We start from the raw sequence: 17,903 nt of genomic DNA, 5'->3' as shown, positions 1-17,903 counted from the left end.
CACAACCTCTCCAGCATCTGCTGTCACCTGAGCTTTTTATCCTAGCCATTCTGACTGGTGTGAGGTGAGCATTGCTTACTTTAGGGTAGTAAAGTTTTCTTCTAAACTTTAATTGAAGATATTTATGGGCCTTTAAGTTGTAAATCTTCACTCTCTTCTATACCTATTATCGTTAGCTTTGGTCTTCTCATTGCATCCTGGATTTCCTGGATATCCTGGGTTAGGAGCTTTTTGCATTTTGCATTTTCTTTGACTGTTATGTCAATGTTTTCTATAGTATCTTCTGCCCCTAAGATTTTCTCTTCTAGCTCTTGTATTCTGTTCATGATGTTTGCATCTATGGCTCTTGACTTCTTTCCTAGGTTTTGTATCTCCAGGGTAGTCTCCCTTTGAGATTTCAATATTGTTTTTACTTCCATTTTTAGATCCTGGATGGTTTTGTTCAATTCCTTCACCTGTTTGGTTGTTTTTTCCTGTAATTTTAAGGGATTTTTGTGTTTCCTCTTTAAGGGCTTCTAGCTGTTCACCTGTGTTTTCCTGTATTTCTTTAGGGGAGTTATTTATGTCCTTCTTAATATCCTCTATCAGCATTATGAGATATGATTTTAAAATGAATCTTGCTTTTCTGGTGTATTGGGGTATCCAGGACTTGCAGTGTTGGGAGTACTGGGTTCTGATGATGCCAAGTATTCTTGGTTTCTGTTGGTAAGTTTCTTGTGTTTGCCTTTCGCCATCGGTTAATCTCTGGTGTTAGATGTTCTTGCTGTCTCTGTCTGGAGGTTGCTCCTCTAGTAGGTCTGTATGCCTGTCATCACTCCTGGGAGACCAGCTCTCTCTTGGCAAGACCTGTACAAAGAGGTCTGTGGAACAGCCCTGCCTCCTGGTTGCAGATGGATGTAGGAAGTAACCTGTCCCAGCTGCTCTGCTGCTTCTGCTGCCTGTGTCTCCTGGATGTGTACTAATCTAGCTTAACACAGAGATCACAGATTGATGAGAGATCACTGCAATAACATGAGGCTTATTGATCCAACATGTGTGGCCAATGCATGTGGGGTTGCTCAGCCATGCAAGGTGAGACAACCCAGAACTCAGAATGTATACATCTTTTATACTTTACACAGGGCAGATTTCTGCAACAAGACTAGCTAGCTTACTCTGGTTGCTGGAAGACAGGACAAAGGATCTCATCAGGCACTGGTTGGCTTAGTTAGCCAATTCCCTATCTAGCTTTGCACCTGGCCTTGAAAATCTCTGGGAAGGGGCTGAGTATCTAGGTAGTAGGAGCATTGTTGGCAGCAAAGTCAGAGTAACAGTTTGTGGTCTTTTTCGAAATTCACCACAGGGAGGGGTTGTGGGGTTCTTCTGAGAATTACTAACCTTGTTTTCATAGACCTTGTTTTCATAACCTTGTTTTCATCATTGCAACCACCAGTTATTTTTGTTTTGGCTGGTCTTAGCCTGGTTATTCTGACTTAACAAACTGACCATCAGAACTTTGTTTTCACAATTTTGAAACTCTGTTTCTATATTCCCAGAACTTAAACAAGCAGATGTTTTCACATCTCTATGACTTTGTTTCCCAGAGCTTTATTCTTACATTCCCAGGCAGTTAGATGTTAGCTTTATTACTTCAGCTGGCTCTGTCTTAGGCAGTCACTGGAATGAAAATGGTGGTGTCAACTGAGTCCTGGAGTCAGATCACGCCCTGGACACAAGCTCTCCCCTGGCAGGAATGGTACACAGAGGGCTGTGGAACAGCCCCACCTCCTAGGTGTAGATGGTGACAGGAAGGACCCTGATCCAGCTTCTCTACTGCTTCTGCTGCCTATGCCTCCTGGCTGGCGCCACTTTAGACAGTCACCAGAGAGAAAATATCCATTTTCTTTATTGCATCTTGTATATCTGATGAAAAACTTATGGTGGTTACACTTCTGAATCTTGCTTATTTAGACTAATATATAGTTCAATTCACTGCCTTATAGAATTCCATTGTTCTTGCGGTCTAAATAACAGTTGTTTAATGTGTATATCATATTTGTTTTTGTGTATATCCATACATTTGTTGGGTTCAACTCAAGAAGATTGCATTACATGGTTATTGTGCAGAGTGCAGAAAAAAATGATTAGGCAGCTCTCTATTTGCTCACTTTGTCTCCTCTTGGATTAAACTGAAACATGGTATCACTGAGAGTTACTTAATGAGAGTTTTCCAAAATGTGATAAACAGTGTCTGGCCTGGCTTACATTCCTATGAACAATAGACTGATTCTTTTATTATTTCACATTTCCATACCACAATGCTTCTTGTTTTCTTAGTAATATATAAGTATAATACCATAATAAAGTGTCTACATCTTACTAAGATGTACATTTCATGATAAGTAAATATACTGTGCATTTTTAATATATCTACAAGTAATGTGCACTTCCCTTGAGATGTATTTACTCATGTGATGTTTCTATTAATTGAGTGAATTTCGTGTATTACTTTTTAATACTTCATATTTTGTGAAGGATAGTCTTTGATGATTTAGTAGTTTAAAACTTTATTAATTCTTATTTTTCTCTGTCATCATCAACAATACCAACTTTTCTTATGTTTTTATGAGCTAAAATTTATCATCTATATGGTTTGATGTGGGAATGTTTTGGCAGGAGACATAGCGCAGTGGATATGAGGGCATAATGCTCCTTCACACTTCCGTTTTCTGTTTCCAGAATCCACATGGATGGTACATAACTTTATGCTAGTCCAAATCCAAAGAATTCAACACTGTATTCAGACTTGTCTGTGTATTACATATATGTATATGTAAGAAAATCACTCATAAACGTAAGGTAAAATGAACTCAAATATATGCAAGGTCCCATATTTACTGTAAGTAACCTTTTTATATTATGCCTACCACCTTTCTCTCCAGAGTCTAATCCAATGAGTCTGCCTAACCTTCCTTTTCAAGACTTCTCCCAGACTTTCAGATCTAGCCCATGTCCCATATTGAGAACACTATATTGCCTAGCAACTCCTGTCTGTGGTATAAACAACCTTTAGACATTCTCTGAGACACAGTCTCTGTGCCAACACCTGTAGTTCCCTTCTGTAAAATATCAAACATCGCCAAGGACCTTTGGCATTCTTCTCCAGGGTCTATCTCAATAAGACTCCCTGAGACTCACTAGAAAAAAAATTAAAACATAACAGTTCTAGCAAGGTTACCACATCCAGTGTCCTGGCCTAGACTGACGATACATGTCTGTTCTACAACTTGCCTTTAGGGTTCTCCAGGATCTACCCCATTTGCTGTCACCCATTGGTCACCTTCTGCACCACATCTGACCTCTCCACCCAGCCATATATTACAAAGGTCTAATTGTTTTCCTTACAATTCTCATAAATGCTACCAGACCTCACCCCAGTCCAACAGAGGGCCACAACCTTGTCTTCCCTCAACCTACCTGTGCTACAAATGATCTCTAGTCCTTGACCAAGAGTCTCCCTACCTTTCTACCAGCCCACCTGACCATTCCACACCAGAAGCAACCTTATCACATAAACAAATCTACCAACACATTTCAAGCTTAGACCAAGAAACACATCCTCTATACCAGCCCAATCCTTACTTTCAACCTTACTTCATTACACCAAGGTCCCTCTAGACAAAACTTACTTACACATATTCTATTCTACTATTCTACAGCTTTTCCAAAGTCAGACACAGAACTAACAATGAAAGTCCAGATGCTAAGATCTCATAACACAAATGCCAATAATATAAAAAAAAATCAAGCAGGTATCATTTCACCAAAACCTTCTGGTTCTATACAAATATTTGCTAATGAGAATTGCCTAGATGAAGCCAGGATACAGAATTTTTAAAATAATAGTAAAATTTATTTTAAAAACTAAAAAGATTAAAGACATTTTAAAAAAGCTCAATGAAATTAAGGAGAAAGAGTTAAAGGAGAATAAATGCCTAAGAATACCCCCCAAGAAAACAGGAATATAAAGCCTGATGGAAATGAGAAAGACAGTCTAGAACTTCAGCACAAAATTTAGGGTTTTTAGTGTTTGTTTCATTTTGCTTTTATGGTAATGGTGGTGGTGCAGGTGGTTGTTAATTTTTATTTTTCATTTATTTTTCCTATTTTCTTTAAACTTTATATTTTACAGTCTTGTCATTATCCCCTTCCTAATCTATGTTCTCTCAGTTACTCAGCCTATACCTCCTCACCCTGTCTCCAAGAGGATGTCCACACCAACAAACCTCACCCAACCATGCCAGGCCTCCAAATTCCCTGGGGTCTCAGGTCTCTTGAGGATTAGGTGCATCTTCTATCACTAAGACAAGACCATGAAATCCTCTGCTGTATGTGTCAGGGGAGCCTCATAAGAGCTAGTCTACGCTGAATGGCTGATGACTCAGTGTTTAAGAGATCTCTGGGGTCCAGGTTAGTCAAGACTTTTTTCCTATGGGGTTAAACTCTTCCTCAGTTTCTTCCAGCTTTTCTCTAATTTAACCACAGTGGTCCCTGATTTCAGTCCAATAGTTGGATATAAATACCTGATTCTGCTTCAGTCAGCTGCTTCTTGGGTCTCCAAGTGGGCAACCATTCTAAACTATCTGAAAGCAAAGCATATCAGTAATACGGTTAGGTTTTTAACCTCCCTATGAGATGGATACCAATTTGTGCCAATAAGAGGACCTCCTTTTTCTCAGTGACTTTTCCATTTTTAACCCTGTAGTTTTTTTAGACAGGAACAATTCTGGGTCAGAATTTTGACTGAGATGGCAACACCATCTCACCACTTGATGCCCTGTCTTCTTCTGGAGAAAGGATCTACATATTTCCTCTCTACATTGTTGGTTATTTCATATAAGGTCCCTCCCTTTGAGTCCTGAGAGTCTCACACCTCCCAGATGTCTGGTACATTATAGAGGGTATCAAAACCTCCCACATCCCAAGATTGCCTGTTTCCATTCTTTCTGTTGGCCCACATGGCTTCACTCCTGTTCCCCCCTCCCAATACCTGATCATGTTCCCCTATGGTGTGTGGACACCATCCACCTCTCACCCAAGTCCCTCCTTCCCTCATCCCTCCAATATTGCTTTATTCTCCCTCCCAAATGATACTGAGGCACCCCCTTACTTGGACTCTTCATCTTAACCTTCTTCACAGGACCTTCTTGAGTTCCATGGATTGTATCCTGGGAATTCTGTATATTTTTGGCTGATGTCTACTTATTAGTGAGTATGTATCATGCATGTCCTTTGGGTCTCAGTTACCTCACTCTGAATGATATTTTCTAATTCCATCCATTTGCCTGCAAAACACATGATGTTCTCCTTAATAGCTGAGTAGTATTCCATTGTTTAAATGAACCACATTTTCTGTATCCATCTTTTGTTGTAGGACATCTGGTTTGTTTCCTGCTTCTGTCTATCACAAGATGTGTTTCTTGTATGCAACAAAGTGCTTGATCCTGCTTGCATATTCTATCTGTTAGCCTTTGTCCTTTTATTGGCGAATAGAGTTCATTGATATTGAGAAATAGTAAACACGGATGATTGTTAATTCCTGTTATGTTTGTTGCTATTGATTGCACTATGTATATGATTCTCCCCTTTTGCTTTTATTGTGAGATGATTATTGTATTGAGGTTTTTTTTTTTTGGTTGTTTTTTTCGGTGTAGGTACCCACATTGTGTTGGAGTCTTCATTTTAGAATCCTATGTAGTGGTGGAGAAGTAGATAGATATTGTTTAAATTTGGTTTTGTCATGGAATATTTTGGTGCCTCCATCTATCTAAAATGATTGAGAGTTTTTCAGGGTAGAGTAGCCTGGGTTGGCATTTGTGTTCTCTCAGGGTCTGCATGATCTCTGTCCAAACTCTTCTGACATTCAGAGTCTCTATTTAGAAGCCTTGTGTAATTCTGATAGGTTTGTCTTTAAGTAATACTTGACCTTTTCCCTTACCACATTCAATATTCTTTCTTTGTCCTGTGCAATTGGTGTCATGATTATTATGTGGCAGGTGGATTTTCTTTTCTGGTCAAATATATTTCGTAGTCTATAGGCATGCACATACGTAGGAAAGGACTTCCTGATTATGACTCCTTTTGCCCACCAATTAAAGCCAAAAATTGAAAAGTGGGATTTTAGGACCTTTAGTGCTTCTAAACAGCAAAAGAAATACTCTGAATGACAAAGAGGAAAATTTGAGAGAATCTTTGCTAGCTATACATCTGGAAAAGAATTAATATACAAAATGTACAAAGAACATAAAAAATATTCTAAAAAAGACACATTTGAAAAAGGCTAAGAGTTGTCTCAAATTTTTCATCTTTTCTACCAATTAGGGAAATGTAAATATAAACAACTTAGAGATGTCAATTTACTCTAGTCAGATTGACAAGGTCATCAAAATGACTTACAACAAATGTTGGAAAGTGTGTAGGGGAATGGAAATATTTATTAACTGATGGGATTGCAGACTGTTATAGCCACTATAGAAATCAGTGTAGTGGATTCTCAAAAGACTAAATACAAATTTAGCATATAACCCAGCAATACTATTCCTGTCGTGTGTGGCAAAAGCCTCAACATCACATTCTACATATGCTTCTTCAGCTATGTTCATAGCAGCTCTATTTATAAATGCTAGGAAATCAAAGTAACTTAAATGGCATTCAACCTACAAATTAATAATGAAAATGTGGTAAATGTATACTGTACAAAACTACTCATCTAAAAACTGAAAACACAAATCTTGTAGAGAACTATGAAATGTCAAACTGAGTGAGATAACCCAGACATAAAAAGAAAAATGTCACATATGCTTTCTCAACAGAAGCTTCTAGCTCTAAGTCTTCATGTATGAATACACATCCTGAAGTAACTATAGAAACCAGGAAAGTAAAAAGGGATTACTTTTGGGTTTGATATTACAAGTACAAAAGAAGGGGGAATAGTATAGTAGAAGTGATAGAACTGGAGAGAGAGGACATTGTAATTAGGAAAGTAGAGAAAGAGAGAATGGAGAATCCCAGTAACTATTATAAAATTCATAAGGAATTATATTGTTAACCATTTACCAAAAATCAAAACAAGTGATTATATGTATAAATATACTTAGAGTTTTAATAAACTTTTCCTATCTGACTTGGCAATGCTCTCTTCAAGAGCCAAACACTATGTAACCAAAACAAAAGAAAAAAAGATACAAAATAGGAAAAGTGCTCTTTTTGACTTGTTGGGCAAATGGTACCTAAGAGACTCCCAAAACATGGTAGTCTATTGATATTAACAGTGATGGGTCCCATGAATGAAAGGTCCATCCTACTGCTAAAGACATCATGCACTGTAGACACAGGCCCCTTATTCTAGAACTGATCTGAATTTTTCCCTCTTGATTACTAGATTTTTCAGAAGGTGCATTGAACCTTACAAAAGAGGGGACATAACCAGCAGTCCTATTTAGTTATTATGCCTATGAACCACAAAAAAGGACCAGAATGGTAAGATAGTTCTAATGCCACATCTACATTGGGGGTAACTAGCAGCTTTTTATTTGGACTTAAGACCCAGTCAACAAGAAGGAATCCATATCTGGTCATGGAAACCTTTCCAAATACCCAAAACTAGTGAAGTCATGGATCTTGAACGAGGACCTACAACCATCAATTTATTCAACCAACAGAAACCTTAACTAGATTCTAAATATTTGACCTTATGATCACAAGAGTATACATAATCAAGAAAACTTCTCTTTATAAGAGATGGAAGTTATTACAAAAAAATATAAGCAATCAATATACAGAGTTTTAGATCCCAGTCCCAATGAATACATATAAAAAACAAACACTATACCCAAATCTCTAGAAGCATTACAGCAAAGTGGGCAAAAAGGTTTAAAAAGCTAGAGGATCAGAAAATTTTACTCTGAGACTATGTTTCTTAAAATGTCAGAAGCTACTCACATAAAATTTCATAAGCATTCCTGTCTAAAATAAGATAAACAAAGAAAATTTCAATACATGGGCCAAAGTATAAGAGTGCAGAAGGCTTACAGGCTTCAATACTAACTGAAGAACTACAGGTAATTAATGAATGCTGAGAATGAGAATAAATATTCTTCTCTAGGGAAGAGCACACCCATTGTTTATCCAGTATCAATTAATCAACCCTGAATATATACAAATAACATTATGTAGAATAAACAGATTGTATTTAAGAGAATATATTTATATTCATATATATAAATGTATGTTACTTTGAATGAACAGTACTTAAGTTCACATGCAAAAACAAAAATTCAGAATAGCTGAAATAATACCAAGCAATGTAATGAATACTGAAGTTATCACTATCACTGATTTCAAGTTCTATTTATAGACCTTCAACAGACCCATTGATAAATGAAATCTAATCAAAGACCAAGACATAAATACATGCACTTGTGAACATGTATTTTGGGAAAAAGAAAGCATCTTTCAAAAATGGTGTTAGTCTTACTAGAAAGTGGCATGTAGAAGATTGCAAATGGAACCACATCTACTATCCTACATAAAATGTAAATCCAAGTGCATCAAGTCCTCAACATAAAACCAGATACACTAAACCTGATAGGAAAGAAAGTGGAGAATAGCCTTGAAGGCAAATGACACAGGAAACAACTTCCTGCACAGAAGAACATCAACAGCACAGGGACTAAGAATGAAATTTAATAAATGGGACATCATGAAACTAAAAAGCTTCTGTAAGGAAAAATATTCCATCAATATGACAAAATGGCAGCCTGAAGAATGAGAAAACATTTTCACCAACTCCACACCTGAGGGAGAGCTAATCTCCAAAATACATGAAGAACTCAAGAGACTAGACTTCAACAAACCACATAATTCTAATTAAAAAGGAGATTGTTGGAGCTAGAGTGAAGGATCAATTAAGAACACTGGCTGCACATTTCCCGGCAACTACATGGTGGCAGTCAACTGACTCTAATTCCAGTCCCAGGTTATCCAATGACCCTGACAGCATAACACATGCAAATGGTAGACAGACAGACAGACAGGCAAATATCTATACACATAAAATAATGAACAGTTTTTTTAAAACATTAAGGCTGGGGTAAAAGTGGTGCAGAAATTGTGGCAATGCCCATCAGGTTGGAAGAGGTTGAGAACCATCCCATGAGAGGTAGCCCACTCCTAACACTGCCTGAAAGATGAGAACCCAGAGTTTGGATAGCCTGGTGACCAAGGATAGAACTACACACATCTAGCAAAACAAATACGTAATGATGAATAAAGGAGGCTATGAATTTGAAACATGTGAGAAAAATATGAGATAATGGTAGTTCTTTAAGAGAAGCAAGATATGATATATAATTTCAAAAATAGGGGTGAAATGATATTGAATATAATGTGCTCATAGAAATTAAAACTATAACTTCAAAAAGTTATATGAATACATTAACTCAAAGATAGCATGTTTGGGTAACAACTCTATGATTTTAGATATAAAAACCTCATGAAAGTTTAACATGAATGGTTGATTTCACACATTCAACAACTGAAGGTAAAAATCTATCCATTTCAGCATAGCAAGAAAGGAGAAAACAGGGATAAACTTTAGGTATTTTGAATGTAAGAGAAATTATAACAAATAAAGTAATAAAATACTCTAGAAAATTATTTAAGCCAAAGAAAACAGAAAGGTAAAAAGTGCATATAAGGTTTTTCTAATATAATAGCAGATATATAACAACAATTTGGATCTAATGTAATTTAATATGTATTATAACCATAAAACAACACAAAATACATAGACTATACAAAATATGAGTATTCAAGAGCAAATTTTCATGAAAGACAAAACAACCAAGATAGCTTTTTCACATGGCCCATGTTTGGGTTCAAATGGCCTTGTTCTTGCTTCCTATAGTAACTTAAAGAGGAATTTATACAATATCCAGAACCCTTGATGTCCTCCAATGAGGAAGGAGGATGTCCTAAATTTCTTTAGCAAAAACACTAGCACAGATTATACCAACTTTGACTTTCAGATTAAGCAACACATCTATAAAAGGAAATGTGATTTACATCATATCTGAGGAAATAGGGAAGAAGATGTTTTAGGAAGCCATGACTATCTCTGAGATTACCACTTGCCACTCACAGAGGTGTCTTATATCAACGTGCCCATACTTGCTCTTTGTAACACAAGAATCCTCTGTGCTACATGAAAATGCCATTACATGCAATAACAAGGGAGTTTACTCAGTGGGCCTAATGTTGTAGATGCTGGCCCCATTGGTGAGGACATGGGAATTATTGTCCTCCCATGTATCTCCCATGAGCACCTATAGGAGTATATGCCTGATCTCTACTTCTATAGAGACTCTAAGAGTATTTAGAAAGAAGAATAAGATGCTTCAAAGAAGGATGTGGTCAAAGGGCACTGGACTGTGTCAGCTATTGAATTCACTATTGCTCAGCCAAAGAAGACTGGCAGTGTGCAGGTGCCCACTGTAAAGAAATCCAGTAGTTCATTACTAAAGACTAGAGTGCCTAGCCACTGACACAGGTCAGCAGCTTCTATAGTGCAGAACATTGAGAGTGTTGAAACCACCACTGAGTGGTCCTGGGCTGATTTATAGACATCTGACCAAAGGGAGAATAGGTGGAGGAAAATAAAGTTCCTAAAATATTAAAGAAAACATAAATCAGGGGCAAAATAGTGATATTCACTTAAGTATAGAACATATTAATGGAAATCCAAGTTCCTCTGTGTACTGAAGGGAGCTCACTCTTGAGACAGTAACAGTCATTGGTATCCTCAGCATTTTTTTTTATAATTCAAAATGTTTAATTTGTGTTTTAATCCACTGTCACTGTTACATAAACAACTTAAAAAGGAGAAAGATTTGTTTTAGTTCTCAGTTTCAGAGAGCTTGGTCCATAGTTTGGTTGTGCTGGAGAGAGCAAAATCACAGTGTGGTTGAGAAAATATGCTCACATGATACTGGTCATGAAGCAGATAAGGCAAGAGAAGGGGTAGGAATATAATGGCATTCAAGGTTGTGCTACCAATGACCCACGTTCCCCAAATGGGCTTCAGCTCCTAAAGTTTCCAACAGAAGTAACACATGAGCTTTGTGGGACAGGAAAGGTATAAACTATAATGATAGTCACAAAAAATTAAAAGGATAAATTCATATGGAATGAAGAGGGAAGAATAAGAAATGTTATGTTTGTTTCCTTGCCTATGAATCCAATGGCCTTATAAAAGCTGTATGTTCATGTAGATTTAATTAGTCATGTCTCATTTACTAAGTTACTGTCTGGTTTTGTGTGTCAACTTGACACAGGCTGGAGTTATCACAGAGAAGGGAGCTTCAGTTGGGGAAGTACCTCCATGAGATCAAGTTGTGGGGCATTTTCTCAATTAGTGATCAAGGGGGTAGGGCCCCTTGTGAGTGGTGCCATCCCTGGGCTGGAAGTCTTGGATTCTATAAGAGAGCAGGCTTAGCAAGCCTGGGGAAGCAAGCCAGTAAGGAACATCCCTCCATGGCCTCTGCATCAGCTCCTGCTTTCTGACCTGCTTGAGTTCCAGTCCTGACTTCCTTTGTGATAACAGCAATGTGGAAGTTAAGCCAAATAAACCCTTTCCTCCCCAACTTGATTCTTGGTCATGATATTTGTGCAGGAATAGAAATCCTGACTAAGACAAATTGGTATCAGCATAGTGGGGTATTCCTTTGACAATGTGACCATGTTTTGGGGAGGACTGTGGAAGGACTTTAGAACTTTGAGCTAGAAGAGCCACTGGTGGTTAAGAACTCTGTAGGGTGTTCTATAGGATCTTGGAAGATCATGTTGAGAACAGTACAGAAGATGGAGACCTGACTTGTGAAATTTCAGAGGGAAGATTAAAGACTCTTATTAAGGCCATTTTGTTTTGAGTGTGAAGATTCTGTGGTTCTGGTTAGCTGGGGTTGAAGTATCAGCTGTGATTAACAAGATACCAGAACTACTAAAATGAAAACTTTGCATTACTGGGACTATTGATTCTGGTTAGCTGGAGCTAAGAAATTACCAGTGATTAAGAAGAGACCAGAATCACTGAGGTGACATCTTCTGGGAAGTGTTCGGAGAGCACAAAGAGGCTGTGTTCCAGAGATAGCTAAGGTCGTACCTTATGCTGCAGCAGGACTTGGTAATGTGTAAGAGTCACACAGGTGGTACTGCTTTTGAGCATGAAGGGGTCATGAAGAGAAGCTGAGGCTCTGCACATTGAGAGGCCATGGAAGGCCATAAGTGAAGGTGCAGCCTCAGTTTGCAATTGATGGGCCAAGACTGAAGGTGTCATGCAAAGGAGTTGAGGCTTGGCACCATGAAGACAGTCTATGAGAGGCTATTGGTAAAGCCTAGTTACAGCAGTACTTGGGAAATGCCAGTACCATGCAATGACCACCAAGGACAGCAGCAGCAGTGGAGTACAGGCATCTGGAGTCCAGAAAACAAGATGTGTACTACAAAGGGCAGAGCTGGAGAGGTGACTCAAGCCCTTGGTGGAGCCCAAAAGATCGTGAGTTGGATCCCAGACATTGGTTTTCTTTTGATTGTGTCTGTACTCTGATATTTTTCCCTCTTGAAGGAAGAATGTATTTTAGTGGATCCCACAGTTAAGAGACTTTGAATTTTAAACGGTATTGGACATTTTAAATTGATTGAACTTTTAATATGTAAAGACTATGGGATATTAGATCTTGGGGATGAAAAAGAAAATAAGGGTTGAGGCTTAATAGTGATGAATTTGTGTGTCAAGTTGACAAGGTGTCAATTGTACTGGCTGGTTTTGTGTGTCAACTTGACATAGGCTGGAGTTATCACAGAGAAGGGAGCTTCAGTTGGGGAAGTGCCTCCATGAGATCCAGCTGTGAGGCATTTTCTCAATTAGTGATCAAGGGGGTAGGGTCCCTTGTGGGTGGTGCAATGCCTGGGATGGAAGTCTTGGGTTCTATAAAAGAGAAAGCTGAGCAAGCCTGAGGAAGCAAGCCAGTAAGGAACATCCCTCCATGGACTCTGTATCAGCTCCTGCTTTTGAATTGCTTGAGTTTCAGTCTTGACTGCCTTTGTGATAACAGCTATGTGGAAGTAAGCCAAATAAACCCTTTCCTCCCCAACTTGCTTTTTGGTCATGATGTTTTTGCAGGAATAGGAACCCTGAGTAAGACACTGAGTTAGGAACTTAGCTAGAGATGAATCTGTGTGTAAAAATATCATAATTTGGGAGTTGATGTGTCTCATTCATTTTCTGCTTACTGTAAGTGGTTGAATTCCAACATAAAGCAATGAGTAGATTAAGTATTGGCTAACCTCTACATTCCAATCCATGGACAGCACACAGTCTCCTCACCATGTTCAAGGACAATGGAAGTGAATTGTACAAGTTTTCGAAAAAATAACATTTGAGTGATGTCTATCCTCCCCTCAAACTACTTTGAAATATTCTTATATTCTTGTACAGATTTTACATCCTAACATCCCACAAAGATTAAAAGCTGTGTCACCATTGATATGGGTCAGGGAAACATCATTCAGTACATAGTCAGTGTAATGAATATAATCTACGTTTAACTTGTTTTGAACCTAAACTCAAGTGCTCTCTGTGTTCTGTTTTCAGATTAACATCCAAGAACATTCACTTGATTTTGTCTCTGTTGTTTGCCATCAAGCAAATAAACAGGAGCACTCAAATTTTACCAAATATTTCTCTGATAGTTGAAGTCAACTGTAAAGTAAAGCACTATCTATACATGTATACCATAAACTCAAAGAAAGATGCATTTATTCCTAACTATAAGTGTAAACATGAAAGACAATTGTTAACTGTACTTACAGGACCGTGGTGGTTTTCATCTGCCATACTGGGGCCACTCATATACATCTTTGCAGTACCACAGGTAAGGTTATATGGGGTTTAGAGTGAAACTTTCTTCTTCCCTGCCACCTTTCTGAATATCAAGACAGATTGGAAGACATAAACTGGTCTATGTCTGTTATGATTCAGAGGGGGAAGCATAAATTTTCGTTTTCTGTCATGGACATGACTGCTTTATTGACATAAATATGAAGGAGTGGAGATGTTATGTATTTTAATGTAAGATGGTCTTGTAAGTAGATTTTGGGAAAAATCCCCAAAAAAAAGTAGAATTGAAATAATTACATAAATAATTTATACTTCCTACTCTTCCCAGATTTTAACTGACATGCTTAAAAAGATGGATATATGCATTCTATTTTCTTCATATTGTTTATGTTTTTGTCCTTTAGCTTTACTATGGGCCATTTCATACTCTCCTGAGTGACCAGGAAAACTATCCTTATGTGTACCAGATGTCTCCAAAGGACACATTTCTGGCCCTGGCCATGATGGCATTGGTGGTTCATTTTAGCTGGAATTGGGTAGGATTAGTCATTTCAGATGATGAACAAGGCTTTCAGTTTCTCTCCAAGTTGAGAGGAGAGATGGACAAACACAGAGTCTGTTTAGCCTCTGTGAATGTGATCAAAAAAAATACATACTTCTACCAGATACCAGAAGAAAATTATTATAACCAGGTTGTACTGTCATCAGCAAAAGTTATTATCATTTATGGGCATGCAGACACTCTAACTGTACGGTTTAGAGTGTGGCAACATTTAGGCATTAAGAGACTCTGGATCACCACCTCACGGTGGGATGTGAGTACAGGTAAAGGAGACTTCCTTCTTAACTCCTTTCATGGGATTTTCATTTTTTCACATCCCCATTCTGAGATTCCTGGTTTTAAAAATTTCATCCAGACATTGCACCCTTCCAACTACAATAATGATACATCACTTGCTAGGCTATGGTGGATGTATTTTAACTGTTCATTGCCATTTCACTGTAAGACACTGAAAAATTGTTCAACCAAAATCCTACTAGAATGGCTATCCAGGCACCAGTTTGAGGTGTCCATGAGTGAGACAAGTTACAACGTATATAGTGCTGTCTATGCAGTAGCTTCTGCACTTCATGAAATGCTTATTCAACATACAGAACATTGGCAAAAGAATATTGGGAAAGGACTGGAATTTCACTCCTGGAAGGTAATAGTATTCCCACTGAATAGTATGAAGTATCAACATTTCCTCAATTTTTACTGTAGGTTCTAAATACAAGTATTCTACAATCCATTTGCCTGCAAAACTCAGGATGTCTTCTTTCTTAATAGCTGAGTAGTATTCCATTGTTCTTCAGTTGTGGGACATCTAAGCTGTCCCAGCTTCTCCCTATCACAAATAAGGCTGCTATTAACATAGTAGAACATGTGACTCTGTAGGATGGTGGAGCGTCTTCTGGGTATATTCCCAAGAGTGGTATAGCTACGTCTTCAGAAAAATCTATTTCCAATTTCCTGAAGAATATCCAGATTGATTTTCAGAGTGGTTGTGCCAGTTTGCAATCCCACTAGCAGTGGAGCAATGTTCCTCTATCTCCACATCCTCACTGACAAGTGTTATCACTTGAAGTTTTGATTCTTAGTCATTGGTGTAAGGTGGAATCTCAGGGTCATTTTGATTTTCATTTCTCTGATCACTAAGGACTTTGAAAACTTCCTAAGGTGGTTCTCAGCCATTTGAGGTTCTTCAGTTGTGAATTCATGGTTTAGTTCTATACCCCGTTTTTGATTGGGTTGTTTGGTTTTTTGGTGATTAACTTCTTGAGTTCCTTATACATTTTGGATATTAGCCTTCTGTTAGATGTGTGTTTAGTAAAGATTTTTTTCCCAAACTGTAGGTTGCTGATTTGTTTTATTGACTATGTCCTTTGACTCACAGAAGCTTTCCAGTTTCATGAGGTCCCATTTACCAATTCCTGATTTTAGAGCATGAGCCATTAGAGTCTGTTTAGGAAATTTCCCCCTGTGCTAATGAGTTCAGGGCTCTTTCCCACTTGCTCTTCTATTAGATTCAGTGTATCTGGTTTTATGTTGAGGTCCTTGATCCACTTGGATTTGAGGTTTCTAAAAGGTGATAAATATGGGTCTATTTTCATTCTTCTAGATTCAGACAACCAGTTAGACCAGCACTGGTTATTGAAGATGCTTTTTTCCCATTTTATGTTTTTGGTATCTTTGTCAAAGATCAATTGACTGTAACTGTGTGGTTTTATTTCTAGGTCTTCAATTATCTTCCATTGATCAACATGTCTGTCTCTGTACCATACCATGCAGGTTTTTTTGTTAGATATTTTCTTTATTTACATGTAAATTTGTCCTTTCCAGTTTCCCCTCCAAAAAACAAATAAACAAACAAAAACAACAAGAACAAACCCCTGTTGCCTCCCCCCTCCCCATACCTGCCACCCCACCCTCTCCCACTTCTTGGCCCTGGCATTCACCTACACTGGGGCACAGAACCTTCACAGGGCTGAGGTTCTCTCCTCCTATTGATGATTGAATTTGCAATCCTCTACTATACACATGCTGCCAGAACAAGCAGACCCACCATGTGCAGTCCTTGGTTGGTGGTTGAAACCTTGGCAGCTCTGAGGGTTCTAGTTAGTTCATATTCTTGTTCATCCTATGGGGCTGCAAACCCCTCAGCTCCATAGGTCCCTTCTCTAACTCCTTCACTGGGGACCCTGTACTCAGTTCAATGGATGGCTGTGAGCCTCTACATCTGTATTAGTCAGGTACTGTCAGAGCCTCTCAGGAATAGCTATATTTAGGCTGGATTGTCCTTCGTTCAGACTCTGCTCCATAGTTAATCTCCACAATTCCTTCTGTGGGTATTTGGTTCCCCCTTTTAAGAAGGAATGAAATGTCCACTGTTTGGTCTTCCTTCTTCTTGAGTTTCTTGTGGATTGTGGGTTGTTCTTCCTGTATTCCAAACTTCTGGGCTAATAACCACTTATCAGAGAGTACATACAATGTGTGTTCTTTTGTAATTGGGTTACCTCACTCAGGATGATATTCTCCAGATCCATCCATTTCCCTAAGAATTTCATAAATTCATTGTTTTTAATAACTGAGTAGTACTCCATTGAGTAGATGTACCACAATTTCTGTATCCATTCCACTATTGAGGGACATCTGGGTTGTTTCCAGGTTCTGGCTATTACAAATAAGGCTGCTATGAACATGGTGGAGCATGTGTCCTTATTACATGTTGGAGTCTCTTTTGGGTAAATTCCCAGGAGTGGTATAACTGGGTCCTCTGGTAGAACTATGTCCAATTTCCTTAGGAACCGCCAAACTGATTTCCAGAGTGGTTGTACCAGTTTGCAATCCCACCCAGCAATGAAGTAATGTTCCTCTTTCTCCACAACCTCTCCAGCATCTGCTGTCACCTGAGTTTTTTATCCTAGCCATTCTGACTGGTATGAGGTGGAATCTCAGAATTATTTTGATTTGCATTTCCCTGATGACTAAGGATGTTGAACATTTCTAGGGATGCAGGTATAGTTCAATATACGGAAATCCATCAACGTAATTCACTACATAAACAAACTCAAGGAAAAAAACCATATGATCATCTCACTAGATGCTGGGAAAGCATTTGACAAAATCCAACATCCCTTCATGATAAAAGTCTTGGAAAGATCAGGAATTCAAGGCTCACATAGTAAAAGCAATATAGAGAAAACCAGTAGCTAACATCAAACTAAATGGAGAGAAACTTGAAACAATCCCACTAAAATCAGGGACTAGACAAGGCTGCTCACTCTCTCCCTACCTATTCAATATTATACTTGAAGTCCTAACCAGAGCTATTAGGCAACAATAGGAGATCAAAGGAATACGAATTGGAAAGGAAGAAGTCGAATTATCACTATTTGCTGATGATATGATAGTATACTTAAGTGA

General features: G+C 38.2%; 1 protein-coding gene across 1 annotated transcript in view; it reads left to right on the top strand.

Moving 5' to 3' along the window:
* Positions 1-17,903, top strand: part of LOC116094935 (vomeronasal type-2 receptor 116-like) — a 48,375-nt gene that overhangs the window by 11,404 nt on the left and 19,068 nt on the right. Inside the window, exons 2-3 of the mRNA XM_031376335.1 lie at positions 13,691-13,970; positions 14,341-15,141. Of these exons, the coding sequence (XP_031232195.1) occupies positions 13,691-13,970; positions 14,341-15,141 (1,081 nt within the window). The remainder of the gene's footprint in view (positions 1-13,690; positions 13,971-14,340; positions 15,142-17,903) is intronic.

This window comes from Mastomys coucha, chromosome X (assembly GCF_008632895.1).
Source record: "Mastomys coucha isolate ucsf_1 chromosome X, UCSF_Mcou_1, whole genome shotgun sequence".
Classification (NCBI taxonomy): Eukaryota; Metazoa; Chordata; class Mammalia; order Rodentia; family Muridae; genus Mastomys; species Mastomys coucha.
Note: the sequence above shows the minus strand (reverse complement) of the source record. Positions and strands in the feature narration are given on the sequence as shown.